Source organism: Melanostigma gelatinosum, assembly GCF_949748355.1.
Source record: "Melanostigma gelatinosum genome assembly, chromosome: 9".
NCBI lineage: Eukaryota > Metazoa > Chordata > Actinopteri > Perciformes > Zoarcidae > Melanostigma > Melanostigma gelatinosum.
The window spans coordinates 3,601,233-3,620,791 of NC_136642.1; the positions used below are offsets into that span (position 1 = coordinate 3,601,233).

Here is a 19,559-nt window from a genome sequence, read left to right on the forward strand (position 1 = left end):
AGCAAATGTAATTAAAGTATCAAAAGTACACGTCACAGAGTAGCCCCTTATGAGAGTGTTATATTATTATTATCATACAGAATATTATTACAGCAGTTTAATCACGTTGATCATGTTTTGATTGTGAAATCATAATCTGCACATTAACTTCAGTTTTCATGCAAGTTAAGTGGAGTCAAAAGTGCAATATTTCCCTCTGAGGAGTAGTGTAGATATTAAAGTATAAAGTAGTATAAAATGGGAAAAATCATGTAAAGTACCTCAAAATTGAAAGTACAGTACAAAGTCTTGAACCAATATCATCGGTAATGAATTGATGTGTGTGATCTTTGACACACTTCTGTAGATGTACTTCTGAAATTGAGTCACGAGTTCAGGGAAGGGAAATACATGTGCATGGGAGTCAACCGATGGCATGTGATTGGATAAGAGTTGAAGATGAATATGATTTCTGATGATTGGTTGGATACGGTTTCACCGAGACGCATATAAAGAGCACGGGAACTGTTTAGGTTTTAGGTGTTTGGAAGCTTTTTTCTTCTTCATTGAATCATCCGACTGTTGGGGACTCCAGGTCACACTTTTCATTTCTTTGTTGCATCAGATCATCTTCCTGCATCACTTTCTGAGTATTTCAAGATTGTTGTTATAATCACTCCTCCAGAATGCTAATCGGCCACATATTACACAAGTAATAATGAATAATAAGACGTGTCATCTAAAATAATATGGTTTATAAATGATTCTCTCAAACAGAAGAATGAAACTCAGCGTTTTGGTTCTCCTGCTGCTCCTGGAGACACGCTCAGCTTACACTTATGGTGAGTACGATCTGAGAGTATGTGTGACGTCTTTATTGTCAATCATCACCAGGAGGTGCACGTAGGTCTGTTTTGTTAGCAAGAAAGTACATTTATAGTATATTTATAAAACTTAACTTTTTAACTGTCGGGAGTTTAGTTTTTTTCTCCAAAATCATTGGAGTTGTGGTGAAAAGAAGCAAGACTTTTTTTTGGACTTAATTTGAGTTTTTTATACAGTTTATGTTTTTGAAATCGTACTTGTGTTGTTCATAAAAATGAATTTCCCTCCTCAAATTAAACTGCATTGGCAGAACAACTTCCTCTTTTCTGCAAACTTGTCTGCAACAACTTCCTGCAGGATTTAGCAATGAGCAAAAAGTTGCCATGTGGCTCATCAGACTTAAGGAAACACATGCAAAGAGACACAAACAAATCAACACATCTTTCCACCAATTCCACAACAATTAATCACAGAGGAACTAATTCATCAATCTGGCAACACGTGCAAACAACCAAATACACAAACGCACTATAGTTGACTACATAACAGTGAGCTGATGGTTTAAGTATAAACCTAGAGTATATCATGTTGAAACACATGGTCTATATCACACTGAGCCATGGAGTAATACGTTGTTGGACACAGATTCATGCTGAACAATTCACAAACGATCTTCCTTTATATCTCTTGTGTTTTTCAACCGTCTCTCTCCCAGAGAACGTGGCCTTGCGTGGAAAGGCGACCCAGTCAAGCCGTTGGACGGACTCGTTTGGAGCTGCTTACAATGCTATTGATGGAAACCGTGAGGGTACTTATGCCTCGGGATCATGCAGCTGCACTAACCAAGAGTCCTACCCCTGGTGGAGAGTGGACCTGCTGGAGTCCTACATCGTCACCTCCGTCACCATCACCAACAGAGGAGACTGCTGCGAGAACAGGATCAACGGGGCAAAGATTCACATCGGCAACTCTTTAGATAACAACGGTGCCGCAAACCCACTGTAAGAAAATATATCCCGCAATTAAAAATACTTTTATTCTGCTTTTTTTCTTGTAAGTACGTCTTTGAATCATGCTCATTTTCCCCTCCACTCGGTGTTTTTGTGCATGTGAGCGTGCGCCACTGGCTCGTTCACGACGCAGCAGTGTAGCGCCCACTTTCTGGTTCCCCCTCACGAAAACTCTGTTTGCGCTGTTAGCACAGTTAGCTGCAAGCTGCAGGCTCAGCTATCGCCATGTGGAGGCGATAGATATGTGGCACCTTCAGATGTTATTTCCACAAATATATACAGTATATAAATGTCAGTGTTTTTTCCAAGTATCATTATGCTAATACGTGAGGAGAATTCAACTTTCAAGAATCAAAAAACAAGCTTGTTTCTTTCATCTTCATGTCGAAGGACTCCAGGTTTAACATGTGATTCATGTGCTGTTTTCTCCCTCTCTCTCTGTTAGGGCTGGTAAAATTACTAGAACGGCGGCAGGCGAATCGGTTACTCTGACTTTCACTGAACGTGTGGAGGGACGTTACGTGACTGTGGTTTTACCGGGTTCACAGAAATACCTCACACTCTGTGAAGTGGAAGTCTACGGGTACCGGGCCCCGACTGGTGAGCATTTGAGCTGTTACATGAATTAGTATGCAGTGACCTCGCATCTATACACTGTGGTGTCAGCCAGTAGATAAAACCTAAAATATGAAAACTATTTTTATGTTTTTCATGTTATTCACATTGAATGCTTATAGGCTACATTTGCATTCAAAATAATCATATTGTAGCGACCCTCGATAAGGAAAGCTACGAGACGTTATCTTGCTTGACCAAAGTCAGCGAATGGGGAGGGCCGGGGGGGTCTGCGCCACCAAGTACAGTCTGTGAAGGGGGTCATCTGTTTTTGTCCTGTATTATGTCTGCAAATTTATTCACATTTTCTTGACGAGTCATTGGAGATGTTAAATTGAACATTGCAAGAAAAACAAAAACAGCATCAGACGTCACACATGTTGTATGTGCATTGTCTTTTGCAGGAGAGAACCTGGCCCTCGGAGGAAAAGCCTCACAGTCCTCACTGTACATGTTTGGCATTGCATCTAACGCCAATGATGGGAATCCCAGCAGCAAGTGGGCGCACGGCTCCTGCACTCACACAAAGAACGACATCAACCCCTGGTGGCGACTGGACCTGCGCAAAACCCACAAAGTGTTTTCTGTTAAGATAACCAACCGAGAGGAAGACTCGGACCGACTCAATGGAGCCGAGATCCACATTGGAGATTCCCTCGACAACTTCGGCAACAACAACCCCAGGTAGTTTACAACCTGTTCGTTTAAAATCCATGGTTTCTTCATTTACATCTTGAGATACATTTCTATTTACTTTACAGCTGCTCTTTGTTACAGACTCAAATATCTGTTTTTTAAGGTGATAATATCTACGTATTGATTTTACTTTGTTGTGCTGCCCCCATGTGGCCAGAAAATCAAGTATTTTAGAAAAAAACATCTGGTATCACAAAATAAACTTGAGACCATCACTTACAAAACATAATCGGCTTCGCTCCAAGCTCCACCTCTGACCGAGCAAGCCCTTTACTTTACATTAGTAAAGTACATTTACATTACTGCTTTGTGCTCTTTGTTAAAGCGACAGAGACCAACCTTTCTGTTTCTTCTGCCAGGTGTGCTGTGATCACAAGTATCCCATCAGGTGGTGTCGGTGAGTTCCAGTGTAATGGGATGGACGGTCGTTATGTCACCGTCGTCATCCCAAGAGAAGAGTTTCTGACTCTGTGTGAGGTGGAGGTGTATGGCTCTCCCCTGGATTAGATATGAAGAAGTTCACAATAAAAAACAATCATCAAAAATCACTTCTTTTGTAAACTATGACATTGATTCCATTGTGAGATTTATTTCCGGCACTACCTGGTGCGTAAGTTTTAATTTCTAATGCTGTTGAGTTGTTTTTTACCAAACCTTTTGTTTACTGTCACTACCTGCTGCATGATAGAACTGTCTGTCATCAATACTGAAATACAATTAAATCATCAACACAGCCTCCACTTTTCCCTAAGTTTCAGTCCTGGGGGCAGACACACTCGCAGGTTTGCCTTGGACCAGCCGCTCGATATGATGCTGTACTGAGCTCCTCTCTGCTCTTCTCTACCTCCTTCTGAATGAATTTGTGTCCCATTCATGCACATTACTAACTTTGCTTCTTCGCCACGGATCGTGGTTACACCTGGACCGTGGTCGTACCTCCTGCCATGGCCCTGCTGACGCCTACTGCTGCTATCATTGTTATTATTAATCACATTTCTGTTGCTATTACTGATACCATCAATGCTGGTATCATCATTAATACTGTATTATATCCACTGCTGCTGTTATTAGTCTTCCATCATCCTGCTTGCTACTCTGATTATATGAGTCATTGACTGTATGTCGTATGCATTGAATGTGTAACTGTTATTGTAGTGACCGTTGCTTCTCAATAAAAAAAGTCACTACGGTTGCTGAAATGTTTGTTCTGACGCGTGCCATAAATAACGAAGTCCAGTTTCCAATACAGGCATTTTATTTCTCACATGAACAGAGTTCCACCACTTTCTCTCCAGTTGTCCATTTTCTCCATAAATCAATAAATCATCACATTTACATTCCTTAAATGTGCACGGTCAAAACCTGTTTGCTTCTGCCTATTAGCAAGCACCTGTGTCCACTGACCCCACTGATTATATTACCTGTGCCCTGATTCACACCGGCACTACGCCCCCATGTGGTGGGAGGTTGTACAACAGCAAAAAATTACGTTTTTGGGAATGAGCACATTGCGCAAAAAAAAAAAAAGATCTGCAACTAAGCATTTTCAGCATTAGCGGTCAAATTCTTCAGGTCACAAGCACATAGAAAAAGGCTGACACCAGCTATTTTTCCTCAGATGGCAGTTCCAGAGCACATTGCGAAAGACCTCTCCAAAACCACACAAACACCTTTAAAGTATCACAGAGTGAAGTCTTGAGTGAGGAGCATCAGGCTGGACCGACAGCTTTGCTTCTCTGAACTGAAGTTGTTGTTGTATCTCCGTATTATACTTCAGCAGTTTATGAAGTGCTGATTATTTATCCATTCTCAACCAATCCTCCTGCTGTAACGGTCCATTTTAATCAAGCCATGGTCTGCAGAGGTCGTGCAGGATGTCCAGTAAGCAATGATAGAAAAAGAACTCATACGAGTTACTCCAGTGAAGTAACAACACCACTCTGTGAAGAACACTCTGTTACAAGTCAAAGTCTTGCATTCAAAATGTTACTGAAATATAAGAACGGAAGTACGAAAAGCAAATGTAATTAAAGTATCAAAAGTACACGTCACAGAGTAGCCCCTTATAAGAGTGTTATATTATTATTATCATACAGAATATTATTACAGCAGTTTAATCACGTTGATCATGTTTTGATTGTGAAATCATAATCTGCACATTAACTTCAGTTTTCATACAAGTTAAGTGGAGTCAAAAGTGCAATATTTCCCTCTGAGGAGTAGTGTAGATATTAAAGTATAAAGTAGTATAAAATGGGAAAAATCATGTAAAGTACCTCAAAATTGAAAGTACAGTACAAAGTCTTGAACCAATATCATCGGTAATGAATTGATGTGTGATCTTTGACACACTTCTGTAGATGTACTTCTGAAATTGAGTCACGAGTTCAGGGAAGGGAAATACATGTGCATGGGAGTCAACCGATGGCATGTGATTGGTTAAGAGTTGAAGATGAATATGATTTCTGATGATTGGTTGGATACGGTTTCACCGAGACGCATATAAAGAGCACGGGAACTGTTTAGGTTTTAGGTGTTTGGAAGCTTTTTTCTTCTTCATTGAATCATCCGACTGTTGGGGACTCCAGGTCACACTTTTCATTTCTTTGTTGCATCAGATCATCTTCCTGCATCACTTTCTGAGTATTTCAAGATTGTTGTTATAATCACTCCTCCAGAATTCTAATCGGACACATATTACACAAGTAATAATGAATAATAAGACGTGTCATCTAAAATAATATGGTTTATAAATGATTCTCTCAAACAGAAGAATGAAACTCAGCGTTTTGGTTCTCCTGCTGCTCCTGGAGACACGCTCAGCTTACACTCATGGTGAGTACGATCTGAGAGTATGTGTGACGTCTTTATTGTCAATCATCACCAGGAGGTGCACGTAGGTCTGTTTTGTCAGCAAGAAAGTACATTTATAGTATATTTATAAAACTTTTTAACTGTCGGGAGTTTAGTTTTTTTCTCCAAAATCATTGGAGTTGTGGTGAAAGGAAGCAAGACTTTTTTTTTTGGCTTAATTTGAGTTTTTTATCCGGTAATATGATTGTGTTGATTTTGAAATCGTACTTGTGTTGTTCATAAAAATGAATTTCCCTCCTCAAATCAAATTGTTCTGCAACAACTTCCTGCAGGATTTAGCAATGAGCAAAAAGTTGCCATGTGGCTCATCAGACTTAAGGAAACACATGCAAAGAGACACAAACAAATCAACACATCTTTCCACCAATTCCACAACAATTAATCACAGAGGAACTAATTCATCAATCTGGCAACACGTGCAAACAACCAAATACACAAACGCACGATAGTTGACTACATAACAGTGAGCTGATGGTTTAAGTATAAACCTAGAGTATAGAATGTTGAAACACATGGTCTATATCACACTGAGCCATGGAGTAATACGTTGTTGGACACAGATTCATGCTGAACAATTCACAAACGATCTTCCTTTATATCTCTTGTGTTTTTCAACCGTCTCTCTCCCAGAGAACGTGGCCTTGCGTGGAAAGGCGACCCAGTCAAGCCGTTGGGGGGACTCGTTTGGAGCTGCTTACAATGCTATTGATGGAAACCGTGAGGGTACTTATGCCTCGGGATCATGCAGCTGCACTAACCAAGAGTCCAACCCCTGGTGGAGAGTGGACCTGCTGGAGTCCTACATCGTCACCTCCGTCACCATCACCAACAGAGGAGACTGCTGCGAGAACAGGATCAACGGGGCAAAGATTCACATCGGCAACTCTTTAGATAACAACGGTGCCGCAAACCCACTGTAAGAAAATATATCCCGCAATTAAAAATACTTTTATTCTGCTTTTTTTCTTGTAAGTACGTCTGTGAATCATGCTCATTTTCCCCTCCACTCGGTGTTTTTGTGCATGTGAGCGTGCGCCACTGGCTCGTTCACGACGCAGCAGTGTAGCGCCCACTTTCTGGTTCCCCCTCACGAAGACTCTGTTTGCGCTGTTAGCACAGTTAGCTGCAAGCTGCAGGCTCAGCTATCGCCATGTGGAGGCGATAGATATGTGGCACCTTCAGATGTTATTTCCACAAATATATACAGTATGTAAATGTCAGTGTTTTTTTCCAAGTATCATTATGCTAATACGTGAGGAGAATTCAACTTTCAAGAATCAAAAAACAAGCTTGTTTCTTTCATCTTCATGTCAAAGGACTCCAGGTTTAACATGTGATTCATGTGCTGTTTTCTCCCTCTCTCTCTGTTAGGGCTGGTAAAATTACTAGAATGGCGGCAGGCGAATCGGTTACTCTGACTTTCACTAAACGTGTGGAGGGACGTTACGTGACTGTGGTTTTACCGGGTTCACAGAAATACCTCACACTCTGTGAAGTGGAAGTCTACGGGTACCGGGCCCCGACTGGTGAGCATTTGAGCTGTTACATGAATTAGTATGCAGTGACCTCGCATCTATACACTGTGGTGTCAGCCAGTAGATAAAACCTAAAATATGAAAACTATTTTTATGTTTTTCATGTTATTCACATTGAATGCTTATAGGCTACATTTGCATTCAAAATAATCATATTGTAGCGACCCTCGATAAGGAAAGCTACGAGACGTTATCTTGCTTGACCAAAGTCAGCGAATGGGGAGGGCCGGGAGGGTCTGCGCCACCAAGTACAGTCTGTGAAGGGGGTCATCTGTTTTTGTCCTGTATTATGTCTGAAAATTTATTCACATTTTCTTGATGAGTCATTGGAGATGTTAAATTGAACATTGCAAGAAAAACAAAAACAGCATCAGAAGTCACACATGTTGTATGTGCATTGTCTTTTGCAGGAGAGAACCTGGCCCTCGGAGGAAAAGCCTCACAGTCCTCGCTGTACATGTTTGGCATTGCATCTAACGCCAATGATGGGAATCCCAGCAGCAAGTGGGCGCACGGCTCCTGCACTCACACAAAGAACGACATCAACCCCTGGTGGCGACTGGACCTGCGCAAAACCCACAAAGTGTTTTCTGTTAAGATAACCAACCGAGAGGAAGACTCGGACCGACTCAATGGAGCCGAGATCCACATCGGAGATTCCCTCGACAACTTCGGCAACAACAACCCCAGGTAGTTTACAACCTGTTCGTTTAAAATCCATGGTTTCTTCATTTACATCTTGAGATACATTTGTATTTACTTTACAGCTGCTCTTTGTTACAGACTCAAATATCTGTTTTTTAAGGTGATAATATCTACGTATTGATTTTACTTTGTTGTGCTGCCCCCATGTGGCCAGAAAAACAAGTATTTTAGAAAAAAACATCTGGTATCACAAAATAAACTTGAGACCATCACTTACAAAACATAATCGGCTTCGCTCCAAGCTCCACCTCTGACCGAGCAAGCCCTTTACTTTACATTAGTAAAGTACATTTACATTACTGCTTTGTGCTCTTTGTTAAAGCGACAGAGACCAACCTTTCTGTTTCTTCTGCCAGGTGTGCTGTGATCACAAGTATCCCATCAGGTGGTGTCGGTGAGTTCCAGTGTAATGGGATGGACGGTCGTTATGTCACCGTCGTCATCCCAAGAGAAGAGTTTCTGACTCTGTGTGAGGTGGAGGTGTATGGCTCTCCCCTGGATTAGATATGAAGAAGTTCACAAAAAAAACAATCATCAAAAATCACTTCTTTTGTAAACTATGACATTGATTCCATTGTGAGATTTATTTCGGGCACTACCTGGTGCGTAAGTTTTAATTTCTAATGCTGTTGAGTTGTTGTTTACCAAACCTTTTGTTTACTGTCACTACCTGCTGCATGATAAAACTGTCTGTCATCAATACTGAAATACAATTAAATCATCAACACAGCCTCCACTTTTCCCTAAGTTTCAGTCCTGGGGGCAGACACACTCGCAGGTTTGCCTTGGACCAGCCGCTATAGATATGATGCTGTACTGAGCTCCTCTCTGCTCTTCTCTACCTCCTTCTGAATGAATTTGTGTCCCATTCATGCACATTACTAACTTTGCTTCTTCGCCACGGATCGTGGTTACACCTGGACCGTGGTCGTACCTCCTGCCATGGCCCTGCTGACGCCTACTGCTGCTATCATTGTTATTATTAATCACATTTCTGTTGCTATTACTGATACCATCAATGCTGGTATTATCATTAATACTGTATTTTATCCACTGCTGCTGTTATTATTCTTCCATCATCCTGCTTACTGCTCTGATTATATGAGTCATTGACTGTATGTCGTATGCATTGAATGTGTAACTGTTATTGTAGTGACCGTTGCTTCCCAATAAAAAAAGTCACGACAGTTGCTGAAATGTTTGTTCTGACGCGTGCCATAAATAATGAAGTCCAGTTTCCAATACAGGCATTTTATTTCTCACATGAACAGAGTTCCACCACTTTCTCTTCAGTTGTTCATTTTCTCCATAAATCAATAAATCATCACATTTACATTCGTTAAATGTGCACGGTCAAAACCTGTTTGCTTCTGCCTATTAGCAAGCACCTGTGTCCACTGACCCCACTGATTATATTACCTGTGCCCTGATTCACACCGGCACTACGCCCCCATGTGGTGGGAGGTTGTACAACAGCAAAAACAACAAAATGGCTCTGACACAGAGCATTTGAGATGTTGAAACAGAGAGACAGTTAAAGTGATGCTGGCAAAAAAAAATTACGTTTTTGGGAATGAGCACATTGCGCAAAAAACAAATATCTGCAACTAAGCATTTTCAGCATTAGCGGTCAAATTCTTCAGGTCAAAAGCACATAGAAAAAGGCTGACACCAGCTATTTTTCCTCAGATGGCAGTTCCAGAGCACATTGCGAAAGACCTCTCCAAAACCACACAAACACCTTTAAAGTATCACATGAAGTCTTGAGTGAGGAGCATCAGGCTGGACCGACAGCTTTGCTTCTCTGAACTGAAGTTGTTGTTGTATCTCCGTATTATACTTCAGCAGTTTATGAAGTGCTGATTATTTATCCATTCTCAACCAATCCTCCTGCTGTAACGGTCCATTTTAATCAAGCCATGGTCTGCAGAGGTCGTGCAGGATGTCCAGTAAGCAATGATAGAAAAAGAACTCATACGAGTTACTCCAGTGAAGTAACAACACCACTCTGTGAAGAACACTCTGTTACAAGTCAAAGTCTTGCATTCAAAATGTTACTTCAATATAAGAACGGAAGTACGAAAAGCAAATGTAATTAAAGTATCAAAAGTACACGTCACAGAGTAGCCCCTTATGAGAGTGTTATATTATTATTATCATACAGAATATTATTACAGATAAGCAGCAGTTTAATCACGTTGATCATGTTTTGATTGTGAAATCATAATCTGCACATTAACTTCAGTTTTCATACAAGTTAAGTGGAGTCAAAAGTGCAATATTTCCCTCTGAGGAGTCGTGTAGATATTAAAGTACAAAGTAGTATAAAATGGGAAAAATCATGTAAAGTACCTCAAAATTGAAAGTACAGTACAAAGTCTTGAACCAATATCATCGGTAATGAATTGATGTGTGATCTTTGCCACACTTCTGTAGATGTACTTCTGAAATTGAGTCACGAGTTCAGGGAAGGGAAATACACGTGCATGGGAGTCAACCGATGGCATGTGATTGGATAAGAGTTGAAGATGAATATGATTTCTGATGATTGGTTGGATACGGTTTCACCGAGACGCATATAAAGAGCACGGGAACTGTTTATGTTTTAGGTGTTTGGAAGCTTTTTTCTTCTTCATTGAATCATCCGACTGTTGGGGACTCCAGGTCACACTTTTCATTTCTTTGTTGCATCAGATCATCTTCCTGCATCACTTTCTGAGTATTTCAAGATTGTTGTTATAATCACTCCTCCAGAATTCTAATCGGACACATATTACACAAGTAATAATGAATAATAAGACGTGTCATCTAAAATAATATGGTTTATAAATGATTCTCTCAAACAGAAGAATGAAACTCAGCGTTTTGGTTCTCCTGCTGCTCCTGGAGACACGCTCAGCTTACACTTATGGTGAGTACGATCTGAGAGTATGTGTGACGTCTTTATTGTCAATCATCACCAGGAGGTGCACGTAGGTCTGTTTTGTTAGCAAGAAAGTACATTTATAGTATATTTATAGAACTTTTTAACTGTCGGGAGTTTAGTTTTTTTCTCCAAAATTATTGGAGTTGTGGTGAAAAGAAGCAAGACTTTTTTTTGGACTTAATTTTAGTTTTTTATACAGTTTTTATGTTTTTGATATCGTACTTGTGTTCATAAAAATGAATTTCCCTCCTAAAATTAAACTACATTGGCAGAACAACTTCCTCTTTTCTGCAAACTTGTCTGCAACAACTTCCTGCAGGATTTAGCAATGAGCAAAAAGTTGCCATGTGGCTCATCAGACTTAAGGAAACACATGCAAAGAGACACAAACAAATCAACACATCTTTCCACCAATTCCACAACAATTAATCACAGAGGAACTAATTCATCAATCTGGCAACACGTGCAAACAACCAAATACACAAACGCACAATAGTTGACTACATAACAGTGAGCTGATGGTTTAAGTATAAACCTAGAGTATAGAATGTTGAAACACATGGTCTATATCACACTGAGCCATGGAGTAATACGTTGTTGGACACAGATTCATGCTGAACAATTCACAAACGATCTTCCTTTATATCTCTTGTGTTTTTCAACCGTCTCTCTCCCAGAGAACGTGGCCTTGCGTGGAAAGGCGACCCAGTCAAGCCGTTGGGGGGACTCGTTTGGAGCTGCTTACAATGCTATTGATGGAAACCGTGAGGGTTCTTATGGTTTGGGATCATGCAGCCACACTAACCAAGAGTCCAACCCCTGGTGGAGAGTGGACCTGCTGGAGTCCTACATCATCACCTCCGTCACCATCACCAACAGAGGAGACTGCTGCGAGAACAGGATCAACGGGGCAAAGATTCACATCGGCAACTCTTTAGATAACAACGGTGCCGCAAACCCACTGTAAGAAAATATATCCCGCAATTAAAAATACTTTTATTCTGCTTTTTTTCTTGTAAGTACGTCTGTGAATCATGCTCATTTTCCCCTCCGCTCGGTGTTTTTGTGCATGTGAGCGTGCGCCACTGGCTCGTTCACGACGCAGCAGTGTAGCGCCCACTTTCTGGTTCCCCCTCACGAAGACTCTGTTTGCGCTGTTAGCACAGTTAGCTGCAAGCTGCAGGCTCAGCTATCGCCATGTGGAGGCGATAGATATGTGGCACCTTCAGATGTTATTTCCACAAATATATACAGTATATAAATGTCAGTGTTTTTTCCAAGTATCATTGTGCTAATACGTGAGGAGAATTCAACTTTCAAGAATCAAAAAACAAGCTTGTTTCTTTCATCTTCATGTTGAAGGACTACAGGTTTAACATGTGATTCATGTGCTGTTTTCTCCCTCTCTCTCTGTTAGGGCTGGTAAAATTACTAGAACGGTTACTCTGACTTTCACTGAACGTGTGGAGGGACGTTACGTGACTGTGGTTTTACCGGGTTCACAGAAATACCTCACACTCTGTGAAGTGGAAGTCTACGGGTACCGGGCCCCGACTGGTGAGCATTTGAGCTGTTACATGAATTAGTATGCAGTGACCTCGCATCTATACACTGTGGTGTCAGCCAGTAGATAAAACCTAAAATATGAAAACTATTTTTATGTTTTTCATGTTATTCACATTGAATGCTTATAGGCTACATTTGCATTCAAAATAATCATATTGTAGCGACCCTCGATAAGGAAAGCTACGAGACGTTATCTTGCTTGACCAAAGTCAGCGAATGGGGAGGGGCCGGGAGGGTCTGCGCCACCAAGTACAGTCTGTGAAGGGGGTCATCTGTTTTTGTCCTGTATTATGTCTGCAAATTTATTCACATTTTCTTGACGAGTCATTGGAGATGTTAAATTGAACATTGCAAGAAAAACAAAAACAGCATCAGAAGTCACACATGTTGTATGTGCATTGTCTTTTGCAGGAGAGAACCTGGCCCTCGGAGGAAAAGCCTCACAGTCCTCACTGTACATGTTTGGCATTGCATCTAACGCCAATGATGGGAATCCCAGCAGCAAGTGGGCGCACGGCTCCTGCACTCACACAAAGAACGACATCAACCCCTGGTGGCGACTGGACCTGCGCAAAACCCACAAAGTGTTTTCTGTTAAGATAACCAACCGAGAGGAAGACTCGGACCGACTCAATGGAGCCGAGATCCACATTGGAGATTCCCTCGACAACTTCGGCAACAACAACCCCAGGTAGTTTACAACCTGTTCGTTTAAAATCCATGGTTTCTTCATTTACATCTTGAGATACATTTGTATTTACTTTACAGCTGCTCTTTGTTACAGACTCAAATATCTGTTTTTTAAGGTGATAATATCTACGTATTGATTTTACTTTGTTGTGCTGCCCCCATGTGGCCAGAAAATCAAGTATTTTAGAAAAAAACATCTGGTATCACAAAATAAACTTGAGACCATCACTTACAAAACATAATCGGCTTCGCTCCAAGCTCCACCTCTGACCGAGCAAGCCCTTTACTTTACATTAGTAAAGTACATTTACATTACTGCTTTGTGCTCTTTGTTAAAGCGACAGAGACCAACCTTTCTGTTTCTTCTGCCAGGTGTGCTGTGATCACAAGTATCCCATCAGGTGGTGTCGGTGAGTTCCAGTGTAATGGGATGGACGGTCGTTATGTCACCGTCGTCATCCCAAGAGAAGAGTTTCTGACTCTGTGTGAGGTGGAGGTGTATGGCTCTCCCCTGGATTAGATATGAAGAAGTTCACAATAAAAAACAATCATCAAAAATCACTTCTTTTGTAAACTATGACATTGATTCCATTGTGAGATTTATTTAGGGCACTACCTGCTGCGTAAGTTTTCATTTCTAATGCTGTTGAGTTGTTTTTTACCAAACCTTTTGTTTACTGTCACTACCTGCTGCATGATAGAACTGTCTGTCATCAATACTGAAATACAATTAAATCATCAACACAGCCTCCACTTTTCCCTAAGTTTCAGTCCTGGGGGCAGACACACTCGCAGGTTTGCCTTGGACCAGCTGCTCGATATGATGCTGTAGGCCTAGACTGCTGGGGGACTTCATAGGATGCACTGAGCTCCTCTCTGCTCTTCTCTACCTCCTTCTGAATGAATTTGTGTCCCATTCATGCACATTACTAACTTTGCTTCTTCGCCACGGATCGTGGTTACACCTGGACCGTGGTCGTACCTCCTGCCATGGCCCTGCTGACGCCTACTGCTGCTATCATTGTTATTATTAATCACATTTCTGTTGCTATTACTGATACCATCAATGCTGGTATCATCATTAATACTGTATTATATCCACTGCTGCTGTTATTAGTCTTCCATCATCCTGCTTACTACTCTGATTATATGAGTCATTGACTGTATGTGGTATGCATTGAATGTGTAACTGTTATTGTAGTGACCGTTGCTTCCCAATAAAAAAAGTCACGACAGTTGCTGAAATGTTTGTTCTGACGCGTGCCATAAATAACGAAGTCCAGTTTCCAATATAGGAATTTTATTTCTCACATGAACAGAGTTCCACCACTTTCTCTCCAGTTGTCCATTTTCTCCATAAATCAATAAATCATCACATTTACATTCCTTAAATGTGCACGGTCAAAAACTGTTTGCTTCTGCCTATTAGCAAGCACCTGTGTCCACTGACCCCACTGATTATATTACCTGTGCCCTGATTCACACCGGCACTACGCCCCCATGTGGTGGGAGGTTGTACAACAGCAAAAACAACAAAATGGCTCTGACACAGAGCATTTGAGATGTTGAAACAGAGAGACAGTTAAAGTGATGCTGGCAAAAAAAAATGACGTTTTTGGGAATGAGCACATTGCGCAAAAAAAAGAAGATCTGCAACTAAGCATTTTCAGCATTAGCGGTCAAATTCTTCAGGTCACAAGCACATAGAAAAAGGCTGACACCAGCTATTTTTCCTCAGATGGCAGTTCAAGAGCACATCGCGAAAGACCTCTCCAAAACCACACAAACACCTTTAAAGTATCACAGAGTGAAGTCTTGAGTGAGGAGCATCAGGCTGGACCGACAGCTTTGCTTCTCTGAACTGAAGTTGTTGTTGTATCTCCGTATTATACTTCAGCAGTTTATGAAGTGCTGATTATTTATCCATTCTCAACCAATCCTCCTGCTGTAACGGTCCATTTTAATCAAGCCATGGTCTGCAGAGGTCGTGATGTCCAGTAAGCAATGATAGAAAAAGAACTCATACGAGTTACTCCAGTGAAGTAACAACACCACTCTGTGAAGAACACTCTGTTACAAGTCAAAGTCTTGCATTCAAAATGTTACTGAAATATAAGAACGGAAGTACGAAAAGCAAATGTAATTAAAGTATCAAAAGTACACGTCACAGAGTAGCCCCTTATAAGAGTGTTATATTATTATTATCATACAGAATATTATTACAGCAGTTTAATCACGTTGATCATGTTTTGATTGTGAAATCATAATCTGCACATTAACTTCAGTTTTCATACAAGTTAAGTGGAGTCAAAAGTGCAATATTTCCCTCTGAGGAGTAGTGTAGATATTAAAGTATAAAGTAGTATAAAATGGGAAAAATCATGTAAAGTACCTCAAAATTGAAAGTACAGTACAAAGTCTTGAACCAATATCATCGGTAATGAATTGATGTGTGTGATCTTTGACACACTTCTGTAGATGTACTTCTGAAATTGAGTCACGAGTTCAGGGAAGGGAAATACATGTGCATGGGAGTCAACCGATGGCATGTGATTGGATCAGAGTTGAAGATGAATATGATTTCTGATGATTGGTTGGATACGGTTTCACCGAGACGCATATAAAGAGCACGGGAACTGTTTAGGTTTTAGGTGTTTGGAAGCTTTTTTCTTCTTCATTGAATCATCCGACTGTTGGGGACTCCAGGTCACACTTTTCATTTCTTTGTTGCATCAGATCATCTTCCTGCATCACTTTCTGAGTATTTCAAGATTGTTGTTATAATCACTCCTCCAGAATTCTAATCGGACACATATTACACAAGTAATAATGAATAATAAGACGTGTCATCTAAAATAATATGGTTTATAAATGATTCTCTCAAACAGAAGAATGAAACTCAGCGTTTTGGTTCTCCTGCTGCTCCTGGAGACACGCTCAGCTTACACTCATGGTGAGTACGATCTGAGAGTATGTGTGACGTCTTTATTGTCAATCATCACCAGGAGGTGCACGTAGGTCTGTTTTGTTAGCAAGAAAGTACATTTATAGTATATTTATAAAACTTAACTTTTTAACTGTCGGGAGTTTAGTTTTTTTCTCCAAAATCATTGGAGTTGTGGTGAAAAGAAGCAAGACTTTTTTTTGGACTTAATTTGAGTTTTTTATACAGTTTATGTTTTTGAAATCGTACTTGTGTTGTTCATAAAAATGAATTTCCCTCCTCAAATTAAACTGCATTGGCAGAACAACTTCCTCTTTTCTGCAAACTTGTCTGCAACAACTTCCTGCAGGATTTAGCAATGAGCAAAAAGTTGCCATGTGGCTCATCAGACTTAAGGAAACACATGCAAAGAGACACAAACAAATCAACACATCTTTCCACCAATTCCACAACAATTAATCACAGAGGAACTAATTCATCAATCTGGCAACACGTGCAAACAACCAAATACACAAACGCACTATAGTTGACTACATAACAGTGAGCTGATGGTTTAAGTATAAACCTAGAGTATATCATGTTGAAACACATGGTCTATATCACACTGAGCCATGGAGTAATACGTTGTTGGACACAGATTCATGCTGAACAATTCACAAACGATCTTCCTTTATATCTCTTGTGTTTTTCAACCGTCTCTCTCCCAGAGAACGTGGCCTTGCGTGGAAAGGCGACCCAGTCAAGCCGTTGGACGGACTCGTTTGGAGCTGCTTACAATGCTATTGATGGAAACCGTGAGGGTACTTATGCCTCGGGATCATGCAGCTGCACTAACCAAGAGTCCTACCCCTGGTGGAGAGTGGACCTGCTGGAGTCCTACATCGTCACCTCCGTCACCATCACCAACAGAGGAGACTGCTGCGAGAACAGGATCAACGGGGCAAAGATTCACATCGGCAACTCTTTAGATAACAACGGTGCCGCAAACCCACTGTAAGAAAATATATCCCGCAATTAAAAATACTTTTATTCTGCTTTTTTTCTTGTAAGTACGTCTGTGAATCATGCTCATTTTCCCCTCCGCTCGGTGTTTTTGTGCATGTGAGCGTGCGCCACTGGCTCGTTCACGACGCAGCAGTGTAGCGCCCACTTTCTGGTTCCCCCTCACGAAGACTCTGTTTGCGCTGTTAGCACAGTTAGCTGCAAGCTGCAGGCTCAGCTATCGCCATGTGGAGGCGATAGATATGTGGCACCTTCAGATGTTATTTCCACAAATATATACAGTATATAAATGTCAGTGTTTTTTCCAAGTATCATTATGCTAATACGTGAGGAGAATTCAACTTTCAAGAATCAAAAAACAAGCTTGTTTCTTTCATCTTCATGTCAAAGGACTCCAGGTTTAACATGTGATTCATGTGCTGTTTTCTCCCTCTCTCTCTGTTAGGGCTGGTAAAATTACTAGAACGGCGGCAGGCGAATCGGTTACTCTGACTTTCACTGAACGTGTGGAGGGACGTTACGTGACTGTGGTTTTACCGGGTTCACAGAAATACCTCACACTCTGTGAAGTGGAAGTCTACGGGTACCGGGCCCCGACTGGTGAGCATTTGAGCTGTTACATGAATTAGTATGCAGTGACCTCGCATCTATACACTGTGGTGTCAGCCAGTAGATAAAACCTAAAATATGAAAACTATTTTTATGTTTTTCATGTTATTCACATTGAATGCTTATAGGCTACATTTGCATTCAAAATAATCATATTGTAGCGACCCTCGATAAGGAAAGCTACGAGACGTTATCTTGCTTGACCAAAGTCAGCGAATGGGGAGGGCCGGGGGGGTCTGCGCCACCAAGTACAGTCTGTGAAGGGGGTCATCTGTCTTTGTCCTGTATTATGTCTGCAAATTTATTCACATTTTCTTGACGAGTCATTGGAGATGTTAAATTGAACATTGCAAGAAAAACAAAAACAGCATCAGAAGTCACACATGTTGTATGTGCATTGTCTTTTGCAGGAGAGAACCTGGCCCTCGGAGGAAAAGCCTCACAGTCCTCACTGTACATGTTTGGCATTGCATCTAACGCCAATGATGGGAATCCCAGCAGCAAGTGGGCGCACGGCTCCTGCACTCACACAAAGAACGACATCAACCCCTGGTGGCGACTGGACCTGCGCAAAACCCACAAAGTGTTTTCTGTTAAGATAACCAACCGAGAGGAAGACTCGGACCGACTCAATGGAGCCGAGATCCACATTGGAGATTCCCTCGACAACTTCGGCAACAACAACCCCAGGTAGTTTACAACCTGTTCGTTTAAAATCCATGGTTTCTTCATTTACATCTTGAGATACATTTGTATTTACTTTACAGCTGCTCTTTGTTACAGACTCAAATATCTGTTTTTTAAGGTGATAATATCTACGTATTGATTTTACTTTGTTGTGCTGCCCCCATGTGGCCAGAAAAACAAGTATTTTAGAAAAAAACATCTGGTATCACAAAATAAACTTGAGACCATCACTTACAAAACATAATCGGCTTCGCTCCAAGCTCCACCTCTGACCGAGCAAGCCCTTTACTTTACATTAGTAAAGTACATTTACATTACTGCTTTGTGCTCTTTGTTAAAGCGACAGAGACCAACCTTTCTGTTTCTTCTGCCAGGTGTGCTGTGATCACAAGTATCCCATCAGGTGGTGTCGGTGAGTTCCAGTGTAATGGGATGGACGGTCGTTATGTCACCGTCGTCATCCCAAGAGAAGAGTTTCTGACTCTGTGTGAGGTGGAGGTGTATGGCTCTCCCCTGGATTAGATATGAAGAAGTTCACAATAAAAAACAATCATCAAAAATCACTTCTTTTGTAAACTATGACATTGATTCCATTGTGAGATTTATTTAGGGCACTACCTGCTGCGTAAGTTTTCATTTCTAATGCTGTTGAGTTGTTTTTTACCAAACCTTTTGTTTACTGTCACTACCTGCTGCATGATAGAACTGTCTGTCATCAATACTGAAATACAATTAAATCATCAACACAGCCTCCACTTTTCCCTAAGTTTCAGTCCTGGGGGCAGACACACTCGCAGGTTTGCCTTGGACCAGCTGCTCGATATGATGCTGTAGGCCTAGACTGCTGGGGGACTTCATAGGATGCACTGAGCTCCTCTCTGCTCTTCTCTACCTCC

General features: G+C 41.1%; 4 protein-coding genes across 4 annotated transcripts; all 4 read left to right on the top strand.

The window, feature by feature from the left end:
- Window positions 1-2,639: 2,639 nt before the first annotated feature.
- Window positions 2,640-3,632, top strand: LOC306782654 (fucolectin-1-like; the record flags this gene model as incomplete). Its single annotated transcript, XM_079276098.1, has 3 exons — window positions 2,640-2,676; window positions 2,834-3,113; window positions 3,485-3,632. The coding sequence occupies 3 exons, from the start codon at window positions 2,640-2,642 to the stop codon at window positions 3,630-3,632; spliced, it is 465 nt and encodes a 154-aa protein (XP_079132224.1).
- A 4,118-nt stretch (window positions 3,633-7,750) lies between these two features.
- Window positions 7,751-8,743, top strand: LOC306782655 (fucolectin-1-like; the record flags this gene model as incomplete). The annotated part of the gene is made up of 3 exons (XM_079276099.1): window positions 7,751-7,787; window positions 7,945-8,224; window positions 8,596-8,743. The coding sequence occupies 3 exons, from the start codon at window positions 7,751-7,753 to the stop codon at window positions 8,741-8,743; spliced, it is 465 nt and encodes a 154-aa protein (XP_079132225.1).
- A 2,346-nt stretch (window positions 8,744-11,089) lies between these two features.
- On the top strand, window positions 11,090-14,648 carry LOC306782656 (uncharacterized protein; the record flags this gene model as incomplete). Its single annotated transcript, XM_079276100.1, has 5 exons — window positions 11,090-11,150; window positions 11,843-12,128; window positions 12,583-12,722; window positions 13,143-13,422; window positions 13,794-14,648. 5 exons carry the CDS (start codon window positions 11,090-11,092, stop codon window positions 13,939-13,941), a joined length of 915 nt encoding a protein of 304 aa, XP_079132226.1. The 3' UTR covers window positions 13,942-14,648.
- Window positions 14,649-16,112: 1,464 nt separating this feature from the next.
- On the top strand, window positions 16,113-19,185 carry LOC306782657 (uncharacterized protein; the record flags this gene model as incomplete). Its single annotated transcript, XM_079276101.1, has 5 exons — window positions 16,113-16,374; window positions 17,073-17,358; window positions 17,813-17,967; window positions 18,387-18,666; window positions 19,038-19,185. The coding sequence occupies exons 1-5, from the start codon at window positions 16,293-16,295 to the stop codon at window positions 19,183-19,185; spliced, it is 951 nt and encodes a 316-aa protein (XP_079132227.1). The 5' UTR covers window positions 16,113-16,292.
- Window positions 19,186-19,559: the final 374 nt, after the last annotated feature.